The sequence below is a fragment of the Symsagittifera roscoffensis genome, chromosome 5 (assembly GCF_963678635.1).
Source record: "Symsagittifera roscoffensis chromosome 5, txSymRosc1.1, whole genome shotgun sequence".
Lineage (NCBI taxonomy): Eukaryota > Metazoa > Xenacoelomorpha > Acoela > Convolutidae > Symsagittifera > Symsagittifera roscoffensis.
Window position 1 is genome coordinate 30,030,037 of NC_087066.1, and position 26,235 is coordinate 30,056,271.

The 26,235-nt window shown below is 34.9% G+C and overlaps 1 protein-coding gene across 3 annotated transcripts in view; it reads left to right on the forward strand.

Annotated features, from left to right (window-relative positions):
* Positions 1-26,235, forward strand: part of LOC134846137 (WD repeat and FYVE domain-containing protein 3-like) — a 78,523-nt gene that overhangs the window by 18,047 nt on the left and 34,241 nt on the right. For all 3 annotated transcript variants that reach the window (XM_063863359.1, XM_063863361.1, XM_063863360.1), the window contains 8 exons: positions 2,848-3,780; positions 5,862-6,580; positions 6,705-6,981; positions 7,143-7,455; positions 7,865-8,129; positions 8,355-8,659; positions 9,128-9,521; positions 16,168-16,418. In XM_063863359.1, the coding sequence (XP_063719429.1) occupies positions 2,848-3,780; positions 5,862-6,580; positions 6,705-6,981; positions 7,143-7,455; positions 7,865-8,129; positions 8,355-8,659; positions 9,128-9,521; positions 16,168-16,418 (3,457 nt within the window). The remainder of the gene's footprint in view (positions 1-2,847; positions 3,781-5,861; positions 6,581-6,704; positions 6,982-7,142; positions 7,456-7,864; positions 8,130-8,354; positions 8,660-9,127; positions 9,522-16,167; positions 16,419-26,235) is intronic.

Genomic DNA, 26,235 nt, shown 5'->3' on the forward strand with positions numbered 1-26,235 from the left:
CTCACAATTCGACCAATCAGAAATCGAGTTGAATTATTTTGGTACAAATGGGACCGATTTTTCATTTTGGTACAAATGACCGTTGGTACAAATGGGACGTCACCGTTCTATACTAATGTTGGGGCGAACCAATTCAAATGCAAATTATGCTCGAATAATTACAAGCAGGATATTTCCAAAGGATACGGAATTTGGTTTTGCACATGGACAAAGACCATCCCAATTGGAAATCCCAAATTCCAACTGGTTCAGGATCCCTAAACTTAAATGTTTCCGGGTTTATAGCTCCGAAAAAAGCCAAAACATTTATGGATGGATGGAATGGATTATTTCAGAGGGCAAACCGTTTAACAAAAGAGGAACCCATTTCTCGCCCTACATTTATGAAATACTTGGATATCGTTACCAAAGAAGTTTAGAAAAGTATCAAGGAGCTACCCGAAAAGTTTGGGCTCATCGTCGACGGATGGACTGACATGGGTACATCTTCATATTTTTTGGTATATTTGCTTGTTACCTTCATATTTGCTTTGTACCAGCACAATAGTTGAGCCGTTATTCAGTGTCGTGCGGGGTATATTCACTGACTATCGGAAAAATTGAATCCAATGAATCTGGAAGCCCAGATATTTCTGCATGTCAACCATGTTTATTGGAATGTCAATACCATTTCATGCATACTAGCAAGATCCGATTGAACAACTCGTTAAAAAACCGTTGATTTTTTTTGTTTTTGAGTATTTTTTATTATTTTTTATTCTTATTATGGCTTTTATTAGTTTACCATATTTAACCATATTTTTCCATAATTGCCTTTATTGCAATAATGTATTGTGAGCGAGAGGCCCATATCCATAAGGGAACTTTATACCACTATAGTATGGCCATACCATCTTTTACAGCCCTGACCATGAGGGATTCCACCATCATTTTTGGTAAAGTTATGACGGTTTAAAGATTGCCATTTTGGGACAATTAACTCGCGATATATTTCGCGCTATTAACGCGTAAGCGGAGAGTTAATCCGTCTTAAAATCGTTCAAAATTGGTTGAATGAAGCTTATTTGCCAGAATTGATTTGTTACAAGGAGCGAAATATATCCTTTTGTAATTTAAATGGCGTGTGGGGGGATGATTTCCATAAAAAATTTCAAATTTTAGAAAAAAATTTCATTTTATTTTATTACATTTAATTTTTTGATGTTATTACTGCTCCATAAAACCTTAAAAGGCAGTCGGAACATTCAGAGCTTCACCCTGATCGTTCCAAATTGGTTGAATGAAGCTTATTTGCCAGAATTGATTTGTTACAAGGAGCGAAATATATCCTTTTGTATTTTAAATGGCGTGTGGGGGGATGATTTCCATAAAAAATTTCAAATTTTAGAAAAAAATTTCATTTTATTTTATTACATTTAATTTTTTGATGTTATTACTGCTCCATAAAACCTTAAAAGGCAGTCGGAACATTCAGAGCTTAAACCTTAAAAGGCAGTCATTTAATTTTTTGATGTTATTACTGCTCCATAAAACCTTAAAAGGCAGTCGGAACAAAGTGGAACAATATGGAACCACCGGCCATGCATAATGGCCACCGTTTTTCAAGGCTCCTTCCATAATTGTTAGAGTATGGTATGGCCATTATTGCCATGTACAATTATTGTTTTACAACCCTGCTCATGGTGGAATCCCTCATGCGCGAAAGACCGAATGCGCGAAAATAAAAATCAGCCAATCAGATTTCAGTAATCTAAAATTTGGAAGGAAAGTAAACATTTCCAGGGACTGGAGTATTGATATTGGCCGAATCTAAAAACGGCAGAAATATGCAAAATCTTCAAATTTTTCCTTGACCGCCGCAAAAGTGGGACAATTTTTACATTTCAAGGGTTTCGTAATGAAAGTAGCAAAATATTGCTTCATTTAATTCATTGTAACTGAATGGCAATTGTTTGTTTAAAAATTGACTCTAGGCTAATTTTGTCTTCGGTCCTTGGCCTACAAGTTTTTTCGCCCTTTCGGTCCTTCGCGCATGAGAATAGCCCCCAAATTGATCACAGGTGAAATATTTTTTCAAACTTGAGCTCAGGACAACAATAGCTTTCGAATGATTTAGAAAAATTCCATCAAAAATGGCTAGTTAAGAAGTCGAAATTTGTCTGAAGAAAAAAAACCGCCCGAGCACAAATATTCTGTTACTTTTGTATCGAAAGTCGGAACAATTATAATCTACGAATTACGAAATGGATTAATGAATTAAATTAAAAAGAGTACAATGAAATCTAAACGTATTACGCAAGAGTTGAGGGATTTCAGTATAAGTTCTGCAAATCATAAGAGAGAGCGCGAACGCAGTCCCCACACTAATTGAGGGTACAAAATCGTATATACTTAACTGTTCAATTATTTAGATCTTGTTAACTATTTCCCCCTTTTTTTGGACCCCTTGTTAACTACCCCCCCCCCCCCTATGCATGTATTATTTTTGACAGCCATTTGTGTATAAAAAATGCATTTCAAGAATGTCAACAATTAAGTGGGTTTTCGTTTTCGCGCGTTTGTATTTGTATTACTCACTATTTATATAATACCCACAAAAAAATTTTAAATATATATTTTCTGAAAATTGTTTTAAGCTATTGAAAATGTGGCGGCCGCCAAAGTTGAATTTCTGAAAACCGAAATAGGGGGGCTAATAGTTATCAATATCCAATTGTTTATAGAGGGGAGATTCGTTACAAAGTACCATAGGGGGAAATAGTTAACAAGATCCGAGTTGAGCTTAAGATCGAATAACCAAAATGGAAAATGGTATGGAGTGCTTAATAATAATTTTTTGTTTTTTAGTAACTTGGACTTTTGTCGAACAACCCTCCAGTTCATGCAGACTCTGACCCTGTTTCACCCTATCTACTCGAAAGTGCTCAACCACTGCGATCTTCTGAGAGTCCTCACGTCTACCCTAGTTCACTTCTCGAATCACCAGGCCGAGTTTGGACTGCACAGTAGAGACAACGGAGACTTCGATTTCGATGCAGACAACCTTAGTTACTATCACTTTGTCATCCAGACATTGATTATGATTTTAAAGGAAAACGAAACGAACATAGTGGCGTTCAAATCGTTCGGTGGAGCTGCAGTGCATCATTTGATCACGCCGGAACCTACGAGAAGCGCTGCACTGCTTCTTGTACAGACATTGCTTTGCTCTTCTATTGGCGAAGACGACACGAGTCGTTTAATCCAGCGACTGTCGACAGTCGAGCAAACTGACATCAAGTTGAAAGTGGATCTGTTAAGATGTCTGGCAGACTCTTTGCGACAACATAGCGTAGTGAGGTCTAGATTCAGACTCAGTCAAGGGTTTATTCATACATCGTCATTAGTTGCGGGTCTGACTAATAGTCTGACGACCCCACCTTTGCCACCTTGGGACAGAATAGACCAGTCGTCTATTTTTCAACTAATTGAAACGGTGCTGCAAACTCTAACGGCCGCTTTGTATAACGACCCAGCAAATGTAAGATACTTCAACAAAGAAGTGAAGTTTGAATATTTGGTCAACTCGGTTCTGCTGCTGGGATGTTTTGTGAAACGAAGAACGATGTCGAATTATCATCACGTAGAACATGGAGAAGAGTATTTGAATCATAATCCGTCAAACTACTTTTTGGATGAGTTTGAAGCTAGAAAAGATTTGCCAGATTATACGCCACAGATTTCGGCTGTGTTGAAGTTGTTCAGTTATTTGATGAAGGTAGCAATTGATTCGTTCAACACGTGAGTAAATTTGAGTTTGTTATTACCCTTGTGACTAGCAAGCGTTATCGAATCGGAATATAGGCTGTTTTCAGAATAACAACTTGTTTAACTTTAACTAAGCCATGTGATTGCCTGGGAATCAAGGTCCTTGGTTCAAAAGCGGCCAGGACCTGTTTTTTTTCAAAGCTCAATTATTCCATTTAAAAAACTGCCGGCTTACTTGCAACATCACGAATTTTTGTGTGCGGTGAACAGTTTTCTTTATATTTGCAAGTGTTTCTGATTTGCTCCTGTAATGTGTAAATTTACTAACCCTGACTTAGTTAAAGTTCCTTTAATGTTTTTTTTGGAAAATTTCCTCTAAATTAATTGTCGTCCTGTTGCGTCCTATTGCTTGTCTGCTTATGTTTTTTTTGGCTGTTTTTCGTTTGCTGAAGCTATTTCTAATGTAATTGAAAGCCTTTTTGTTTTTTCGTGTAAGTTAATTAAATCTGATTTTAATAGTTTTTTGTATTTTTTTCATCTTTAAAGTTTCCTTGGTATGAAAAATTTCGGCTGATGATTGACTTCTAATTCGAAAATGGAAATTAATTATCAGATTTATCTGCGAAATAAAAGTTTTACCTATTCATCCAGTTTTCTCAAATTGGCTTAATTTTATCAAAATATATGTCAATTATAAATTGTTCTACATCAATTTTTTTTTCGAATTTCAAAAGTTTTTTTTCGAAATTCAAAAGTTTTTTTAAAAAACAAGTAATCTTTTTCAGTTTCCTTGCGTTCATTACTCTTCTCCAACTATCTGTTGGCTATGTTTTTTTTCGGGAAAAAATCTAAAGAGTTGTTAACGCTCAATTTTGTTTTTTCACGGACGGTTTGAGTTTTGATTTCTTATATTTTCACTTCATTTCCTTTGTTAAAAGGAATGCAACTCAGCTATCGAACAGCAAAAGTTTAAAGGTCATAAAAAATGTGATCGAATTCTAATTTCGAAAATGGGATTGAATTATCAGATTTCCCAGCGAAACAAAAATTTTACCTATTGATCCAGTTTTTTCAATTTGAATTAATTATCAAAAAAGGACTAATAATAAGTTGTTTGTGAAATTCAAAGAGTTCTGATGGATAAATATTTTTCTGTTTCCTGCATACAAGTAAGGTTTTTTCTGTTTCCTGCATACAAGTAAGGTTTTTTTCTGTTTCCTTGCGTTCATTACTCTTTTCCAACTGTCATTGCAGTGGGCTATGTTTGCTAACTGACAATGCTACGCTTGCATTGTATCGCAAGTGATGCGAAGCTCCGCTTTGCCACTGTGTTAATTGCGTTTTAATTAAAAGGAATGAAAACTTTCAAATGAAGGCGATCAAATTTTTCGTGACTTTTGCAGGTTTGCTATTCGATAGTAGTTTCGAAAGTGGACTTAAATGTTCAAATTTCCTATCGAAATTAAAAGTTTACCTATTGTCCAGTTGTCTCAAATTTGGTTTATTTTATCAAAAAAGCACCAATTATAAATTGTCATGAAATTCAAGGCGCTTCAATGGCTTTTTCTTGCAAATTCGAAAATTGAAGTTTTTTCTGTTTCCTTGAGTTCATTATGTGTTTCCGACGGTCAGTTGGCTATGTTTCAAGCAGTCCACTCTGATACCTAAACACGTAAAAATTGGTTCTTTTTTAAAGACTTTTAATGGTACAAATTGGCTCTTTTTTAGCACGTACAAATTGGTTCTTTTTAAAAATTTTTAATGGTTAAACGTGCATCATGGAAGCAGTTTGTCTAGTTGACGACGCTGCAATGAAACAAATAAACACTCGTGTGTGTTAGCTGAAGCAACTATTTACGGTGATCGGAATGAATTAAATTTTTGGTCTGAAAAAGTGGAAAGCATAAATTTCTTTTCATCGAGTTTCTAAAATCGGAGCGCAATGGCGTTAATCACCCTTCGGCTTCATCTGAAGTTATGTTGTGGTACCTAATTTTGCGTGAAAAACACCCGAGTACTATGTTCCGACCCTCATTCGATGGTCGGTACATAAACTGTGCTGAAACAGGGTAAATCGCTGCTGTAAAGCAAGCCAACCAGTTTTTAAATTTTAGTCAACCCATCAAACTAGAGGACAACACACCAGCAATAATCCATCCTGGAGCCATAATCTCGATGATAAACCTACTGTCTGCAATTTCATTCCCCGAATCCCGTCAGTGGGAATGTGCGGTACACTTCCATATTCTGTGCATAGTGCAAAAACTGGTTCTATCATGCGAACGAAATGCTCAAATGCTAGCACGTGGTGGTTTGATTCGCGTTCTGATTGGTCCAATTGGAGCGGTGATGTTATTGGACGAACATCATCCTTCACATTCAGTCACGCATTCGCTTCTTGATAGGCTGTCTAATCAGAGGATTGAAGTAAGAGAGTTAAGAGCTTATCTGAGACTAGGGAGTCCGTTGCATTGTTTGTTTAACGAAGAAGACGCGGTGAATAAATATGTCCCGACTGATGACAGATGGCGACTTGTTTCGACAATGGGTCTCGCTTCGAGCGCTTCACCGCATGGAAGTCGTGCCATCATGTCACCGAGAGGCGACGACCTATCAAATACGACAGATGATATTAAGGAGATGAGCCGAGAATTGAAGAAATGCGAATGTTGTGTGTGTCGAATTAAATCAGGAAGTGTCCCGCTGAATACCATAAAGACCCTAGTTGCGATGAGTGGTAAACGAGAAGCAGACGCTAGAAGGGCGATCATGTACGCAGATTACGTGATGACTGAGCCACCGGCATTCGTTGAGTTCAACTATAACTTCGAAGGTATTTTTCAACATTTTAGTATGAGAGGTTCATGGCAAAAAAGGCGTCCAGGAGTGTTTTGCGGAAACCCTTAAATGTTATAGAAATGTATTGAGAAGTTTTATCCAGCTGTATTTTTCTTCAGGTTTTGGCAGTATTTTCATTCCAAATCTTGTGCCACATGCGGGATCTCCTGCTTCGTTCGTGGGATCAGCTGGAACAGTGGCAGTCGCTGCACTTTCGTCCACAGCTTCCAACTTTGTCGGATCTCCAGTTGTACCTTCAGCGCCCGGGGCTTCTGCGGCCGCGGTAGTGAGTCTCGGCACAGGTGACCACCGGGTGTTTCCACCGAACAACGGAATGTCCTTCACATGCTGGATCAACATGATTGACTTGCCTGAAGATTGTAATCATCATATGAGGTGATGTTATTTTTATATCTTAACAATCTGATATGATGGTATGTGCTCTAAGCACAAAAGACAGTCCAAAAGTTTTACAGTAACCCGATAAAAGTTTTTTTTTTGAAAATAGCGCTGAACAGTTTCCAATATTTGCACTTTAATATATGTGCTTATTACAGACTCTGTACGATCTCGAGGAACTTCAGCGCAGCGTCTAGCAAACCCGGTGACTCCTCGAATCGAAATTCCATTGGATCCTTAAGCAGTTCTCCAGCCAATCTCGCCAGCCAGTTTGATTTTGTTGACGTGTCTTCTCCTCCCCAATCCAGGGACCTGGTTTGTTTCCAGGTGGGAATATCTGCTGTGGATCACTCTCTGGTAGTTTCTACAAAGGAAGTGCCTGAAGGCTCGAAGAGTTTCGTAGGACTGGATGATCCGACTGGAGTTTCCTCTAATTCTGATTTGTCGTTCAGATCCAATGTGTTCAAACAGGTCAGTTCAAATTCAATTTACTGTGAACTAGTTATGTGCATAAAAGTCATATGAGTTGCGGCCCTAATTAAAATTGTGTGCAATATCTGTTTTGTTATTCCGGTCTGTGAAATGTTGCCTCTCCTTGGCAAGCAATGAGCACGGATCATAGTAAGCCTTGAATTTCCGACTTTTTGACTGGAGTTTTCCATGTCAATGAGAGTTTTTCTGACAGTTTTCTATTTACACTTGATGACTGATTTTTATATCAACGAGTTCTAGGCTTCTAATTTTCATATTATTTGACCAACAGCGTTTTATATTAACGAATATATTAAACTCCTGAAATGAGAATAGTTATTTGATAGTTACACAGTAGTTACTTTTAGTAGCTTCCTAAAAAGCGCTAAACGAAAACTAATTGTTTCAGACAAACGGTTGGATCCACATTGCCGTAGTTCTCACAAAAGGCTTCGTGAAGCAGAGCTCCTGTTCCATCTTTGTGAACGGAATCCAGCAGATATCCAACAGGATGCACTACATCTCAACGCCCAACACTACCAACACACCATCTGTGTACACGACTAATATGAGTATAGGCACATCACTCGTGTATGCGACTGACAAGTGTAAACTGAAGTGGAAACTAGCAGGAGCTCACTTGATGGAAGACGCACTGTCAAGTACCCAGATAGGTACGTTGCATTTTAGATGATGATTGTAGTTAATGGATAGAGAGTAAAACTCAGAGCTGAAAAATATATCGCCAGTATTCGTCACTTGAAATCTTAAGATTTTTAAAATGGCATATCATCTCATCACTCTCTCGATCCTTTTTGGAATTCCAAAGTAAGTTTTTGTAGTTTCGAGGTGTTTTTACCTTCTAGGTTTGTTCAAATACATTTTTGCGATTGTTGCAGCACACATGTACAAGCTGGGCCCCTCATATAGCGGCTCCTTCCAACGATGCCCGATGAACCTGTTTGACCTCCCTTCCTCAAACACCTCCGCCATCTCCACCCTCAACCCCTCCTCCATCATCACATCAACCCCAGTGACCCCGGCTACACCAGGTAGTTCTGCAACATCTACGGGTGGAGTGGTGGCTATAGTTAGTGAGGATAAGATCATATGGGGAGTGAATGCAAGGAGTATGACTGTGTTGAGTCTGGCCAGGATCAGAAAGATGTATGGAAAAGGGATGGCAATCACCCTATCCAAACTGGTACGTCATTGCTGAAAAAACGACATGTACACTTGAATGATTTTGAAGTAGAAATCAACTACTAATCAGCCTACTATGAAAAAAGATGAAAGCACAGCTCACTTTGATCCATGCCTAAATTGGATCAAGTAATTTAAGTTTCATCATTTAAGCAAGCAAAGCAACTTCATCCGTTGAACACGGTGCTTTTTGGTTAAATAGATTTTTGAAACAGTTTTTACCGTCTGAATTGAGTGGAATTGACTCGATCAATAGTTTCCAAAATGAGCCGTGTCAAAATGAGCTGTTATAGAATGAGCGAAAAGGATATTTCCAACGATTTCTAATTAACAGTAAATCAATGAAACGTGAACGTTTTAATTTTTTCAAGAATATATTTTAGTTTTCAAGAAATTATTCACCCGAATTTCAGCTGGTTCTTGAAAGCCAACATAATTTAAAAATTAATTGAGTCGTCACATTTTTTAGCTCAAACTGTCACTGGCCGATGAAGTGTGCCCCGTTCGCGTTCTCTTCAATTCCGCCTCCCACCTTCAAGGTCCAGTGAGAGCACCTTTAGGCGGAGTCCTCATCGGCAACTCCTCAATTCGAGCTTTCACTCCTGCTCCTTTGGCTTCAACTTTGAACAAAATTGGAGCTCCTTTGATAGTCCTAGAACTCATAGCCAAGAGTGATTCAATCGAGAGATTGTACGCGTGTGTTAAACTGTTGAACACTGTTTTGCCTTGTCTTGAGATTAAGAGTGACATGGACTGTAAGAAATGGTTCCAGACTCTTTCGTTGATTCTGGAACGGAAGGCCCACTCAATTAATTCACATGTGGCACAGATAATCTTGGAAACGATTGGAATAGTGGAGTCAAGTAAGTTTCTCGAATATCAGCATCACGTATTTTGAGAAAATTTTTACTGTGAGACAGCATTGATTACACACCATCGAAGCGTAGTGTATTATTACGAAGAATTTTTTCTAAATTAATTCGCTAATAAAAGTGCTCATTTGGTGACACATATGTTATATTTCAATTTAATCTATTATATATTCAAATGCGGGCTTCACTATTTCGCCACGTTTAAGCTTTCTTAACGTATAATTTTTGCATGTTTACTGAAAGAATTTTTTCACGTTTAAGCTATAAGGCACATAGCAATGGTTAATAATTTTTTTCTCTTTCTCAGTTTGATTTCTGTAGTTATTTCACCGAGTTTAAAATAAGCAGCCCAATAGTAGGATGCTGTCCGGATTCTCCAAGAGCTTGCAAATTCGGGCTCCCATTTTGAATGCCGGAATCTTTTTAGGTTACGAGATTCGATGATTTTTGTGTTTTTTTTTTCAAAAATTTTCAGAAATCATAAATTTGGAATTCCTAACTTTGTAGTTGAGTGCTGTCAGGGTACTCTCAGGAGTTTCAAATCTTGCCAAAGGCCACTACTCAAATGCTTTCAGTTTTCGAGATGTGACGAAATTTCTTAAAGAACTTACTTACAAAAAAAATCACAAAATTTGAAACTACAAACTTGATGAAGAGAACATTATTGTCAGCATACACCCAGTTCGATTGAAATTCATCTGGTGAATGTGACGTAAATAGCACTCTCCAAATACGAACGTGGAAATGGTCCGAAAAGACGTGAATGATTTTAAGTCATCTTTAAGCTTACTTAAGCATAAACATTTAATGGCGTGTTGCTGCTTTTTTTGGCTGGTTTTAGGTCCTGTTTGAAAAAAAAATTGTATTATGAAAATATATGGGAATTATTATTTTCGTTTTTTTTGCGACGTTTTGGAAAAGTTTTTCACTTTTCACAGAAATTTCATTTTGTTCTCAAAAACTACTATACCGATTTTCAAAAAAATGATAGCTATGGAACGAACCGGCTGCTCTTCTCTGTGCCTGCATATTTTGTTAGTCTCTTTTCGTTTTACTTCACGTTTTACGGTCTTGAAAGTTTGAGTAGACGGATTTTTGGCTTATTTGCTGACACTTGCGAAGCTAAGTGTTATAGTACGGACTTTTATTTCCAACCTGAGTCGCAAATATTGGTGCCCATTTGGGGGCACTTTTACAGATTTAAAATAGCGTTGACATTCGAAAAATAATAAGTTAACATAGTTGATGCATTTTAAATTCATTAAATTAACCGAAAAAGATTTTGTTTCAAACAACATAACTATAGTTAAAACTCAATTTCAGAAGTTTTCTAAGTCATTAAATATCGCAATTTTTTGAAATGCATAATTTATACATAATGCAACTTTATGCTTTCCAATTTGTTTTATGCAAAGTTAGTGGGGATGCCTTCAGTTTGTTAAACTCCAAAATATTACTTGCAAATTGTGTCTGTTTGTATTTGGTGCTACTTTTGCTGCATCGAATTGGCAATTTATTAGCATATGTAGCTGCGTTATTGGTGGCTAGTATTTGTGAATTTTAAGCATCCGTGTCTGAGTGGTTAGTGCGTGAGACTCAAATTTGCTAAGTCGCAGATTCGAATCCGACACTTCGCCGAGTTTTTGCTAATTCGAGGCTTATTTCTACTTTTTCTGTTGATACTCTTAGTCTCAGTAAACTTTTTTTCCAGTCGCATGTTTAATCTTTTCCTTATTTTTTTGTTGTGCCTGCGTAGAGTTATTTTTTGCATTTTCCTCGCTTGTGTTTGCGAAGCGCAGCTTCGCCTCTGTGTAATTTTTGCAACTACCTTTGAATGAAAAGAACCTATTGTTTAGAAGTTTTCCTCGCAAATTGAAATGCTTCATTTAATTTTCTATCATGTTAAGGTCTTTTCAAAGGTGATTGTAATTCTGACAACATAGTTCAAACGAAACTCGTGCGTGTGTGCACTAATTTAGTTTACTTCACTTCTAACACTAGTCGCAAAGAAAACTGCTCATTTGGTGGCACTTTTGCAGCAATAGCATTAATTATTGTTGATTGTCAAACGACAATGTCGTAGATGCTGCAACTTGGTTGCATAGAATCATCTGCTTGCACAGCAACCAGAACTTTCGTTAGAATCTTAAATAAGAAAAATAAGAACGTTGCGACCTACATGCACAGTTGCCTCGAGCAAAATGCGAGCTACCTGATTTTTCAGTCAAGGAAGATGTAAGAATTCGAAACAGGACAAATTAAAATGAGAATTTTTCTTGACATTACACCAAAATTATTGTGCATTTTTCAATTGATATTTTTTGTCTATTGACCTTTTGACTGAAGGAATGAATAATTTTGCGATACAAGGTTTGCGTCGACATCTCAAGAGAGTGACTGACCAAGGGTGGTTTGTTGGAACAATCCTCGGTAGATTTTTTCATGACTTTGTTTGCGCTGCTGGCTGAGTTAGATCTTCAAAAAAGGTTTCAGATCGGGTTTGATACGTCTTTGTACTGAAGTGCTGGCCAGTCTAACATTTGTTCTTGGCATTGTTTTTTTTTTCAGATTAATTAACTCTTGCTCAAATAAGATGAATTGTGATTTCAATTTGGAGGCCTAGTCCATTTTTTATGTTTTAAAAATAAACCGAGAAATTTGAACAACCTGCAGTTTCCGAGCAGCCTTGACATGTCCAGACGAAATTATCAATGAGGTTTTCGTTGCAGTCAATGCCAATGCATTTTAGACGACTTGCCTCCTGCATGTATGGTTTCTGAACATAAGCCTGAACATAAGTTGCAAATACCATGGCGTTTTGCGCAGCTGTTCTGCATTTTTTTTTGTTTTCAGCGTTTTTGGTTTTGAATTGAAAATACTTCTTCGATTATTATTGTCAGTGATCGCAAAATTTTTTTGTACAAGAACTGGATCACTAAAATGCCTTCGTAGTCAAGTAATATTCAGAGTATGTATTATTCAGTTCCTCAATTTATCGAATCTATCCAAAAAGTTCATTATTACAGTTAGGCTAAATTTTGACTCCAGGCATACTTAGACTTTTCAGCTAGCACGTTTTGACAAAATTTTTATAGTTTAAAAGATATAGATGCACTGAACTAAAAAAAAGAAAGTTATACTACCTGTGACTATTTTTAAATAAAACTATGGTTTCAAATTTGCCAGTAATTGTGTATTTTTTTCCCTCGAGGGTTTCAAAGTTGCCAATTTGGGATAAATATTATACCGCGACATTTCCTGTTTTTTTTTTAAATAATTCCTATATCGTAGAAATGTGGTCGGAAAATGTTGAGTTTCGCCCTTATACGAGCAGTCTTGTTATTCTGACCACTTCGTAGAGTGGGAAGCAGCTCTCGCGTAGGGTCAATCTATATCTATCTATCTATCTATCTACCTATCTATACTATATTTAAATGCGAGTGACAGCTATCTCCCATGTTTAAGCATAATGTTTTTTTTATGTTTAACGGAAGAATTTTTTCATGTTTAAGCTATATCATATATTGCAATGCTTAAGAAAATTTTTCAATTAGTTTTTCGCAAGGTCATTAATTTTTCAGAATTTTTTTTCCGAGGCCAAATTAAGTCTGTCTGTCTGTATACCTGCTTTTTAAATTAATTTGATTATGTCTGCCTACCCGTCGCCTAATTTTTTAACTTTCATCTATTATCTATCTATTATCTTTTTAAATGCGGGCTTCACTATCTCGCCATGTTTAAGCTTTTTCAACCTATTATTTTGTATGTTTAACAAATGAATTTTTTCACATTTAAGCTATATCGTATATTGCAATGGTTAAGGTTTTTTTTCAATTTTTCAGTTTAAATTCAGTGTTTTTTTCATCACGTTTTAAATTAGCAACCCAATAGTAGGATATTGTCAGAGTTTTTCCAGGTTTTGCGATTCTGGCCTCCATATATGAATAAACAAGTCCTTTTGGTTTACGAGATAGGCATTTTTCGAGATTTTCCAAAAATTTCTAGAAAATTTAATTTTAAAAAATTTCCCAATTTTCAAAATTCTCGCCCTGTAGTTGGGTGCTGTCAGGTTTTGCGAATCTTGCCTACAATTCTGACTTCTCAAATCCTTTTAGTTTTCGAGTTATGACGTTTTTCATGATTTTTTCAAAAAAATTTCAAAAACTTGGATTTTAAAAAATTCCAAACGTTGAAGATCTCAATCCTGTTGTTGGATATTGTGAGGGTACTCTCAGGGGTTGCGAATCTTGCCTTTGATTATGGCTGCTCAAATCCCTGTAGTTTTCGAGATTTTTGGGATTTTTTTCAAAAGTTTTCAGAAAACTTAGATATAAAAATTTAACAAAAAATTTGAAATTACCATCTCTGTAGTGAGGCTCTGTTAGGGTACTCTGAGGAGTTGCGAATTTTGTCTCCCAGTATGACTGCGCAATTCCGTGCAGTTTTCAAGATATAACGTTTTTTATGATTTTCTCCCAAATTTTCAAAAAAAATTAAATGTTAAAAAGTTCCGAAATTTTGAAGATATTAATCCTGTTATTGGAATCTTTGAGGGTACTCTCAGGGGGTTGCGAATCTTGCCTCTGAATAGGACTGCTCAAAATCTTGTGGTTTTTCAGATATGAACTTTTTGTGATTTTATCAAAAAAAAATTTCATGAAAATTAATTTTTTTTTCAAAGTTTGAATTTCCTAACCTGTAGCTGGGGGCTGTCAGAGTAATCTCAAGGGTTGCAAATTTGGCCTCCAATTAAGAATGCCCAAATCATTTTGTTAAATAGATACGACGATTTTTGTGATTTTTAATTGGAAATTTTCAGAAAACTCAAATTACACAATAATTCGTTCAAGTGAATTTCCCAACCCTGTAGTTGTGTACTTTCAAAGATTGCGAATATTGCCATTAAAAAACTGCTCAAAGTTTGGTAGCTTTCGAAAAAGGAATTTTTTCTGGTTTTCAAAAAAAATACCTTTCAGAAAACTTAAGGTGAAGTTTCTCAAAATCTGAATTTCCCAACGTTGTAGTTGGGTACTGTAAGTATACTCTCAGGAGTTGCAAATCTTACGTTCTAGTGCAACTGCTCAATTGCTTTCCATTTCCCAGATGTGACGATTTTTAGTTCATTGTAAACTTAGATATAAAAAAAATTGTCACAAATTTTTATGGTTTTTCAAAATTTGAATTAAAAAAACCGGATGAAAAATTTTACAAAATTTGAAGTTACTCTCAGGAGTTGCAAATCTTGCGCCCAAATGCGACTGCTCAATTGATTTCAGTTTCCCAGATGTGACGTTTCTGTGTTCATTTTAAACTTTTTGAAGAATTTTTATAATATTTAACAAAATTTTATGCTTTTTCAAAATTTGTGGAAAAAACTTGAATAAAAAACGTTGCGAAAGTTTTTAATTACGAACCCTGTAATTGGGTACTGTCAGAGTACACTCAAAGAATAGTTTTTTGAGTTATTGAAATTTCGAAGCACCGGAGGTGCGGTACACGCTAGTTTTTTTTTTAAAATTGCACCCAATTTTGACTATTTTGAGGAAAGCTTGAAGGGAATCAATTGTGGTATCATATTCAAGTTCTTTTGATTGTGATTTGGCTTCTTAAAGAAAACGATAAAAGTTTTTATAATTTTGCAGACTACTTTAGAAGAATTTTGCTGAGCCTGATCTCCCAACTTAAATTTCCGAGATTTTCACCGCTACATTTCAACGATTTTGAATTATAGTTTCCGCTCTTTTTACATGGTTCAATAGCATTTTCCGGAACAGAAAGAACAAGAAACTTAGGCAACAAAAAATGCATAATTATTTTTTTAAATTGTTGTTTCGACCATTTGATAATTTTGTATTTGGGTGTGTTTAGTTTTCTCTTTTTCGCCAAATCAGCTACCATAAATAATCATCAGAATGGGTCGACTGGTCTATCATATTAAAGCCTTTTCAGTCTTGATTAGAACGACACTAAAAATTTCTCAGTGTCGAGAAAAACCAGTTTGAATTTTTTGGATTTTTGGTTTAATTTCAAGCCAACTAGTTGAGCGTGCAGGCTCACAATAGCTTATTTATGCTTAATTTAGGCCGTGAAAACTTAGTTTTACGTGAGTAAAGTTAGTTTTTGGAGTTTCGTAGCGCCAATTTGAGATTTGAGAACCAAAAATACAAGATTCAAAAAATGTTTGCTGAAAAATTAAGTTTTTGAATTTTGAATTTTTTTTTCGTTTTTCTAGTCATTTTTCTTTAAAAACTGTTTTCCAATTGGCGTTTTTTCACTATGAATGTCGAATAAAGTTCTATTTTTTTTCGTTCAGATCTTTTCGTTCAGAAAAGACTAATTTGAAAAACTTTTTCTATTTCTTATAAGAATGGTCGGAATAATTTGTGCTATTTGCACAGTAACCTGCCATCCCTGTTTTGTTTCATCAGAACATAATTTTAATCAGAACATTCTGCGCTACTTACACATTAACCGGCTATTCTTGTTAGATAGGAACTGTTACTTCTCTTGCGTAAATCACTCAGTGATAGTTTTCTTAAATTACCCAATTATTGACGATAATACCTCATATTAAGTGAATGGCTCTGAGAAGCATTATTTAGAAAAGATGACAAGATTGCTACCCTGTTACGTTTAGATTTCTCCTCTCCTACAAAACAGCCAGACTCTATCCCTGACTCATTCAACTCCCCCCACGTGGAGTGCAGACTCTCTCCATTCTATCAACACTTGGCACTCACTGAAGTACTCCTCAATCTGGACATCTGGAGTGGATGTTCTTCAGAGGTACAGCTGCTGGTGTTTAAGTCACTTACCAGTGCAGTCAAAGATGACAAGTTGGCTGATGCGATGGTCAATCATGCAATCATTCCCAAAATAGTGGCAAAGGTTCGTTCCTGTTTTTAGTTTTTAAAGAAAGCATGCTTTTTGTTCGCTCTTACTATCGTGCTATCGAAGCTCCTTCGTATCTTTTCAAAAACAAACCCATTTTTAATCGAAAAAAAGCACCTGGGGTTTTTCTTGGCTTAACTTAGAATGTTTAAAGATGTTTTGTCTTAGATTTTTGACATGTTTACTGGTCTTAAAAATACGAAAACGCATTGAGACTATGATTTGATACAAAAACCGATCTAGAAGTTTTTCTGGGGAGCAGATTTTCAAATTTTTTGAAATTGTTGTTAATCTTTAATCTCCGACTGAATTGACTTCCGAGCTAATTTGATTTTAGAAGTTTCCTATTAGACTACCATTTTTTTTAACTTGACAGAAATGGTCAATTCTGAGAGAAATGAAAAATCAAAAAGAAAGGCAATATATGATTTCAATCATAATTCACAAATGGTGAACATAAAACATCATAATCAATTAGCTATTCAAACAAAATACTTAGAGTTTTTATCTTTAAACAGCACTGCCATGATTTTAAATAACATTTGGCAGGGTTAAGGTCCATTTTTCAGTACTGTCGCTTTCACTATTTGGTTGTCGGCCACTTGGAGCTGTGTTTGACCACGATTTAATCGTCAAGCCTTGTTTCAATAATAATCTGACCACCTCATCTGCTTTCTCGCCAACGAATAAACTCAACTGTTTTTTCTTCGACCCTTGAGATTCCTTGTCAATGTAGGGTTGTAAGGCGGTCCAAATAGGGTACGAATTATAATCATTGTAAAACAACAGTCGTGTCTCAAAATTGTCTCGATTTCCGATAACTTCAACTAAATGAAGCTGAGTTTTGCTGCGATACCAGTTCATTTTGTTTTTGTTTTGACCAACTGTTTGACATGAAGTGACAATAAAAATGACTTTATAAAGGTCACATGACTGCGTGAACATCTTATGCTTGATATTAGTACTTATGTTCAAGGTGATTTACGAACATAATTGAGCATTGATGTTTGATTTATCATGCAATTATCAACAATGCAGCATTTGACTTTGACATTCCCAATCGAAAATTATACCAATTTTTTTTAGCTTTTATTTCTTTCTTGTAAAAAGTAAAAATAATAAATGCATGTTGTCATCCTAGGAATCAGCAAAGGCAAGACAGAGAAAATGCCGTCCTACGCCTCAGTTTTAATTGGTATTTTAAAAAAAGGTTCGTAAAATCACTGAGTGTAAGCTCAGCGAAAAAAAGCAGGCTTAATGTGGCTATTTTTTTTTACTGTTTCACTGATTGAATTGAATTTTTTTTTTTGAAGAACGTCCACTTTTTTGCTCTAAAATGTACGTTTTTAAGGTTTTCATTAAAGGACGACGTGAAGTTGCTTTATAGGTCATGTGTTTTTCGTTTCTTTTCTTAAGCAAAAGCAAGGTAATTTGCGCTCTCCAGCAACAGGGGCAAAGGGCGTGAAAAACGTGAGTGGCTTTTAGTTTCAAAAATGTTTTTCCCCTATTGATCCACTTGCTAATTGGAAAAGTCCTTTTTAAGGTTGTCTTGTTCACAAACACTTTTGCATTTTCTAATGACCGTTTTAAAATTCCATTAGTACGTGGGTAATCACCCACATGAGACAGGTTAAAAGGTTACAATTCAATCGGGTACTAGACTTTTTTCCCGTAATTAACTTTGTTCACTGAATGGTCATTTTAGTAGGAATGGTAAACTGGACCCGATTAGAAGGAACTTACGTTTTCTGGTATGCTCAGTTTCTTGAAATTCAAATAGTAGACTTTTTCAGTTTGTAATTATCTTTTCAAAAATGTTTCTCAATTTTTTTTCAGAATAGTGGTTTTCGTCCTAGTTTTTGTCGGTTTATTTTCCGTTTTTTTAAAAGCTCATTTTAGTACGGTTTTTTTATATTGACATACCTTTTAATGCACGATTTTGTTCCAATTTTAACAGCTTTTTTTATTATAAATGAAAAGTCTGGTTTTGCGTAATTTTTTTTCATTATTATTTTTTTTTCAATTTGAACAGTTCGTTATTTCGGCTGTTGTATTCTGCTACAAGTTTTCATCAAATTGAGTTTAGATTTGAAACAAACATTTGAAAATAATTTTGGGTGTTGTTTTTTGGCGTTTTGTCATTTTTCTACGAGTCGGTGGCTGTGTGTATCGCAAGTGGTGGAAAGCTCAGCTTCGCCACTGTGTTAGAAGTAAAGCGTTAAATCGTTTTAAAGTTTTTTTAGTACGATGTTTATCAGCAGTCTAGCCGCAAACGGAGCTTGTGAAGGAGCTGGAATTATTTTCTGACGCCATGTTTTCCTGGCGCTAAAGTTTGAGTTGCATCAAAATTAAAAATTTGTAGTTCCTAGCAGTTTTTTTACAGAGCGCGAGAGGTATATCCGGCTAGTTTAAGAGCAACCAGTATTGACAGTAGTTGAACGTTGTTCAGACTCTTACATGATTTTTTTGTTTCCGGCGTTTTTTCGCGATTTGATGTTCCATTTTATTAGTTCATTTCTTTTCCTTTGTTTAAAGAAAGGCAAACTTCACTATCGAACTGCAAAATTGTAAAGGTAATGAAAAACGCGATTGATTTTTAGTTTTGAAAGTGGAATTTTTATTTCAGATTTCCCAGCGAATTATAGCTTTTACTTATTGACACAGTTTCCTCACACTGTGTCAATAAGTAATTTTTTATTTAATAGTAGTTGACGTTTCTTCAAAAAAAATGATTCATTGTTTTTCTCTGTTTATTTGCGTTCCTTGACTTTTTTCCAAATGTCTGTTGGCTATGTTTGTTATCTGAATTTTTGAGAAACGTTTTACGGAATGCAAAAGGGCGAAGGCTACGAAAAACCTGAACAATTTCAGTGGGTTATTTTAGTTTTCAGATTGTGTAGCGGGAAATTAATCTATTAGTTCAGTTTTTATCAGATTGGATTACTTCTATCAAAAAAGCGTCGATTCAAAAATTTTTTATGAGCCCTATCTTCATGAATTTTTTCTTAAAAACAGAAGAATTTTTATGTTTCCTTGTGTTCATTGACTCTTTTTAAATGTCTGTTGGCTGTGTTCTTATGAGTCGATGAGCGTAGATCAGACTCTTTTATATGTCGTGATGATTTTTTTTAAGGAAAGGTCTTTAAGTTTTTTCAAGCTCAAATTTAGTTTTTCGCGGTTTGAATTTTGATTTTGTTTGAAGTTCATATATTTTCTTTTATTATAAGGAAGGTAAACTCCAATATTTAACAGCAAAAGTGTAAAAGTCACGAAAACGTGATCGACTTCTTATTGCAAAAAGCGATTTTAAATTCGAAATATAAATTTCGAAATATAAATTTATAAATCCCAGCGAAATATAAATTTTATTTATTGACACAGTTTTCTCAAATTGGATTTATTTTATCAAAAAACGCCAGTCATGAATTGTTCTATATGCTTCAAGGGCATATATTGCTTTTTTGAAAGTCGAAAGTTGACAATTTTTTTAAAAAAAAAATTTAATTGTTTTTCTGCTTCCTTGCGTTCATTGACTTTTTTGCAAATGTCTATTAGCTATGTTTGTTATCTGAATTTTTGAAAAACTTTATAATTAATGCAAAACGGTGAAGGCTACGAAAAATCTGAACGATTTTAAATTTGAATGGGTTATTTTAGTATTTAGATTATGCAGCGGGAAGAAATTTAACCTGTTATCCAGTTTTATTAGGTTGGATTACTTCTATCAAAAAAGCGTCGATATAAAAAAATTTTTATGAGCTTTTTTTCATGCAATTTTTCTCGGGAATTAGAAAGCTTAAAAACAGAATAATTTTTATTTTCCTTTGCGTTCATTGACTCTTTCTAAAGGTCTGTTGGCTATGTTATTAAGAGTTGATGAACATAGCTCAGACTCTTTTATATGTCGTGATGATTTTTTTTTGTTTTTTTTTAAAAAAACATTAACTTAACTACTTTTACGACTTTTTTTAGAAGTACAAAGTTCAACCTAAGTTTTTCGCGGTTTGACTTTTGATTTCGTTGTAAGTTTGTTTCTTTTCTTCTGTTACAAGGACGGGAATTTCCACTATCGAACTGCAAAAGTGTAAAGTCATGAAAAAGGTGATGGACTTCTAGTATCGAAAGTGGATTTTAGTTTTCAGTTTTCCCTGCGAATTATAATTTTTACTCTTTGACCCAGTTTTCTCGCATTGGTTTAATTTTATCAAAAAACGCAAATCGTGAATTGTTCTAAATGCTTTGAGGGCATATTTTTTTCTTGTTGACTCATTGACTCTTTTTAAATGTCTGTTGGCTATGTTTTTAAGAGTCGATGAACGTGGATCAGACTCTTTTATATGTTTTTTTTTGTTTCAGAAGTCTTCAATTTTTTTCAAGCTCAAATTTAGTTTTTCGCGGTTTCAGTTTTGATTCGTTTTGAGTTCATTTCTTTTCTTTTGTTTCAAGAAAGGCAAACTCCACTATCGAACATCAAAAGTGTAGAGGTCACAAAAAACTTGCTCGAATTCTAGTTTCGAAAACGGAATATAATTATGCGAGGCTAGTTTTATCAAAAAACTTTGGCTCTTTTTCCTTTTCCCCCCACCTGGAAATTTTTATAATTAAAATTTTTGTCCACATTAGCCGATTGTCATGAAAATTGACATGCAGACTGATTATGCCATGGCAAACATATTTGGTCTTCATAATTAACCTCGTAAAACCACTCGTTAGACCATCAAATGGATGGTCGTGTGAGGTGAGGGGAAAGGAAAAAGAGCCAAAACTTTCAATCTTGAATCAATCTAGAAATGCAAAGAGTATCATGGCACCTATTTGTTTCGTGGAAGTTCGGAAGTTACAGTTTTCCAAAAAGTCAGTTTTTTCTGTTTACTTGCGTTGATTGACTGTTTTCCAACTGTCTGTTGGCTATACTTATGGTATGAATTTTGTGAATTTTTTTTTTCAGTCAGTTTTTAACCCCTTTTGATGAGCACCTGCTCGTCTCTGTTTTGAAAATTTCTGTGTTTCGGCTTCGATATTATATCTTATTTGTTAATCATGTTCATTTCTATTTTCATTACTTTTACAACTTAGGATAGGCTGTTTTTTTCTAATTTACTGATGAAAGTTAAAATTTTGGAATTGGAACAATGAAAAGGTATTATTTTGAATTTGTTGTTTCTTGTACAAAATATTTGAATAAAAATTTTTCATTTTTTGCAATGGCACAGTTATTTATACATTAATGATTTTTAGCGAGCGTAGTGTAATACTACGACTATTCATTTTTCCAACCTATGTCGCAACTATTGGTCCTACTATTTTATGGCACATTAACGTTTTTTTGATAGCGTGTGCTTTGAAATTCGATAAGTAATAAGTATTAGAGCTGATGCTGTTTTAAATCACCAAATGAACCGAAAAAAGCTATTTGTTCTAAACTATATAATAATAAAAACTGGATATCAGAAATTTTCTCTCTCAAATCTCTCAATTCCTTGGAATGCATAATTTATAAATAATGTGGCTTTTTGGTTTTCAATTTCTACATGCAAATTTATTTTGGATGCCTTCAGTTTATTATATTCCAAATTATTACATGCAAAATTGTGTCTATTCGTATTTGGTGCCATTTTTGCTGCATTGCATTGGCAATTTATACGCATATGTAGCTGCTCTTTTTGTGAATAGTGTGTGCCGATCGGTAACCGTTCGTGGCCGAGAGGGTAGGGCGTGAGACTCCAAATCTCGAGGACGTAGGTTCGAATCCAATAGTTTTTCTAATCTGAGGCTTATTTCTACTTTTTTTTATTTCACTTTATAAAGCCGCTTTTTCGTCGTGTTCTCGCTAGTGTCTGCGAAGCGCAGCTTCGCGTGTGTTAGAAAAAGAATATCAGATGAATCGATTTCGTGAGTTCTCATCAGCAGCAAATGCTCTAATAAGTACAAAGTGCATTCATAAATTATGCTTATATGCATTTCTTTTCAATTTCATTTCATATGCTGAAAGTACCCGCCTTAAATAATAAATGGAAAAGGTGCAATAAAAACATGAACGATTTTTAGCGTGGAAAATGGATTTCAGCTTTTAGATTTCCCCGGGCAGTTACCCTTGCGATAAGCAAGGTTATTGCAATCGGGTAATAGGCTTTTTTTCCGTAAACAATTTTGTCCACACTTCTATACGATCTCCTTTTGTAGAGGGTCTTCTGGTTTCAGGTTGCAGTTATCTTTTCAAAGCTGTTATTTCAGCTTGTAATTATCTTTTCAAGTTTCAGGTTGTAATTTCTCAGTTTTTTCGGGATCGTGGTTTTCGTCCTAGTTTCTGTCGGTTCATTTTCCGTTTTTTTAATCCATTTTTTTTATCTCGTAGGGGTTTTTATTAGTTAAACTTTCAAAGCATGGGTTTTGTTCCAATTTAAGCAGTTTTTACTATAACTGAAACTTCACAAGTTTGTAAATTTACCCTGTCTGATTTTGAATTTTTTTTTCATTTCTCTTCGTTTTTTTTTCAAATATTCAAACCGTTTCAGTTTATGGTATATCGACTCAACTTATTTCGCGTTATTTAGAGGGCAAAAGTATCTCTTTGGGGCCATGTTTTAATTTGGATGGGTCGTAAAAACTTAAATATTATGAAATTTTTTATGACAACACTTTTGTTTTCGGCTCAACAGGCTTCGACCCCAAGTTTGTCGCCTTTGTTGCCGCTCGGTTAATGATTTTCATTTTTTAAGTATTGTTTATGAATTTCATCCGATACAATTATGAAGTTTTTTGGCTTCTCTCTTTTTTCATTCACTGTTTTGTAGCGCAATGTTTTTTTTTGCATCGCAATTGTTGTGAAACTCCGGTTTGCCTCTAGGAACGTTTTTTCTTCCTGATGCAGTGTTCTCAATCTGGGTTAGTTTTATCATGATTTTTAAATATAAATTATTTAGTAATTCAAATAGCTTCTAGTAATATTTTTTAAATATTTTTTCTAGTAATATAAATAAATTCAATCAATTTTTAAGACACTCTGTAAAGAGACGTTTATTGGCTATTTTTAAAACGTCTCCTTACTGTATTTTCTATGAGTCTGTGAATATAATGAAGAACATTATATTAGAGTTTTCTTTATAGCAGTCTGTAACCTAGCGATAAGCAAGGGTGTTTCAACTGGTACTTTTTCCCCGTAAACAGTTTTGTTCAGAGGATATATGAAGTTTTAGTCATCTCCAAGTCTGCACTTTCGTCAGCGAACAGAAGACTTTTTTGAGCATGTCTGAATTTTAAATGCCCGCTCTATTCTCAATTTTTTTAATGCTGGTTGTAACTCCGATTTCCATTTTCCCCTCTTTTCGTTTTGTTCGGCTTAAAAAGTTTCGACTTAACATAAATCGGCGTTCTTACCTCTTTGTATTTTTTCCGATGCTTGTTCAACAATCAAATGTCTTACTTCCTGGCATATGTTTTTGAAAATAGTTTTTGTTCAAGACAAAATGAAGACAAATGTAGGAAAATTGTTTTCGCCAGCCTTCGTTTTTGTTTCTGTCGGTTTGTTTGTCATGCTATATTTGAGTGTTGTTCGCAAGTTCTGTGAAACATCGCTTCGTCTATGTTTGTAAAGCTTCTTAAGTGGAGGTAATTCAGTTTCCAGATTTCGCTTCTTTTTCAAAAAATTTTTTGAAAACAAATTTTTTCATCTTTATTTTTCGATTTGTCTGTTTATCTGCAAAGAGTGATAGTAATTCCTTTTTACATCGCAGTTGGTGCGAATCTCTTCTTCGCCTTTGGGTAAAAATTTTTCACTCTCAAATTTGCTTTTTCGTTTTTTTAAATCTTTTTTAAAAGACCTTTTTTTTCGGTTAAACTGAAGCACTCTTCACCATCGAACAGCGAAAGTGCCGGAAGGTCTTTGAAATTCGAACGTCGGAAATTTTTTCAAAAACAAGCTGATATCATTTTTTCTGTTGCCTTTCGTTTGTTAAATCTTTTGCCACTGTCTGCTGGCTATTGATTGTTCAAGTTTCAAGCCCTGATGAAAGACAACAGTTACATTTTTTTTGATTTTCTGTCTCGAAAAGTATTAATTGATTTCTAGTAAGTTATATAAAAACTACTGACTCTTAAAAGGTAAGTTTTAGCTTTTAGCTATGAAATAATGAAAAGTCTGAGCCATTGAGAATCAAAAATGCAGTGAAACACTAATTTTTCAAAATCTAGAAGGTTTAGAAATTTGTTTTCTGTTAATATTAATTTTTGAATTCTGATCAATTTATCTTCTAGCTAGTTAGATATCACTGAGATGTCCTATTAATCAGTCGCATTACTGTATAGGTTTTGAATTCAATTGTATTGTGTTGCAGCTAGAGTCGGTGTTGTACTTCATAAATTTTGCAGCGTTTGTTCAAAACAGAAGTGATCTAATTGGTAAATTTTTATCATACGGACGACTATTCAACTTGTATAATACATTTCTAATAGCAAACAGGATAGCGAATATGTGTAGCTTTTTTGGTGGCTTCAGTACACGGCAACTTTTCAGTGTGCGTGGTGTTTCCTCCTTTGATCTATTACGGTGAAACAGTAGCTCAAACTAGACCCAGCAACTAACACAGTCAGGCCTAAGGCCAGTCTGTTAACCATAGTCATTGAAGCTAACATCGGATATGGCCATTTATTGTACGCCAGACCGATTCCCATCATGCCGATAAAATAGAGAAGACTAAGAAAGCAAAATGTTTTCACCGAGTTAATCGCTGAAAATGAAGATTTCACATGATCACTTCCTGTTTTGGCGCTTTTAGGATAGAAAAGAAGATCGAAGACCGGAAATAGTATGATGGCTGTATGATAAGTGTGGATGATCCATGGTGGAACTGTGATTAACCCCTGGTCGATATATTTTTTAAGTTCTGGTGACCTGAGTAGATTCGGGTTGTAGAGAAAAATAGCCCAAAACATGATAAACACCATAGTGCTCAGTGGTAAAATAGTGCTGAGTAGAAATTGTTTCGTCCTGATGATTTTTGAGACGTCGGTGAAGTTTTCAAGTAACCTGAAGATCCAGTATATGGTAGAAAGGACGAAGTTGTAAGTTGTGAGTTTGAGGAACCGGTCTCCGATTGTTCGGCCTGGCCACGAGAGAAAAGCGAACTCGTAGTAAAAAGTAAATGCATGAACGAGTAGAACCAAAATGTGAAACAAAACTGAAAGTTTTCGTTTTGTCTCCATTGTTTCAATTATTGATACTGTTATAAATGGGCTGGAGATTAATAAAAACAAGTGGTCAATAGAGAGAGATGAGAGAGATATGAAGTCTATTCAAAGGTGGCGAAATGATAAACAGTTGATATTGGTTTAATGTCACTTAGTCTTAAAGAAATTAATTGGACTTCAGCCTAGGATTTCAGTTTATTATTTCAGCGGTTGGATGCGTAAACAGATAAACTTTACAGAGTAAACTGTTGGTGAAAGTCTTCGCATTTGGCCGCAATGTTAATTTCAGAGTTTGATATTTTGAGAAAAGACAATAATATAGTCAGTCAATTCTACAGACGAATCGAATGAACTTTTTCTCTTTTTCACAGAAACTGGTTCTATGTTGCATATTTATTAAATCTTTTCACTGTGTTGATGTAATATAATGAGTTTTTGTATCATGTAGTTTTCTGTAATATAATTTGCTGTTGTAGCATGTAGTTTTCTGTATCTTTTTTGTTAGAATCTGCAGAAACAAGTTTGAATTGAGCTCTGCAAGTGAGTTATCGCTGATATCCGAGAGGTCACGACTGTCAAAATGGTAGCTCGAATTGAACAAGAAAAGTAGTAATATATGATCGAATGA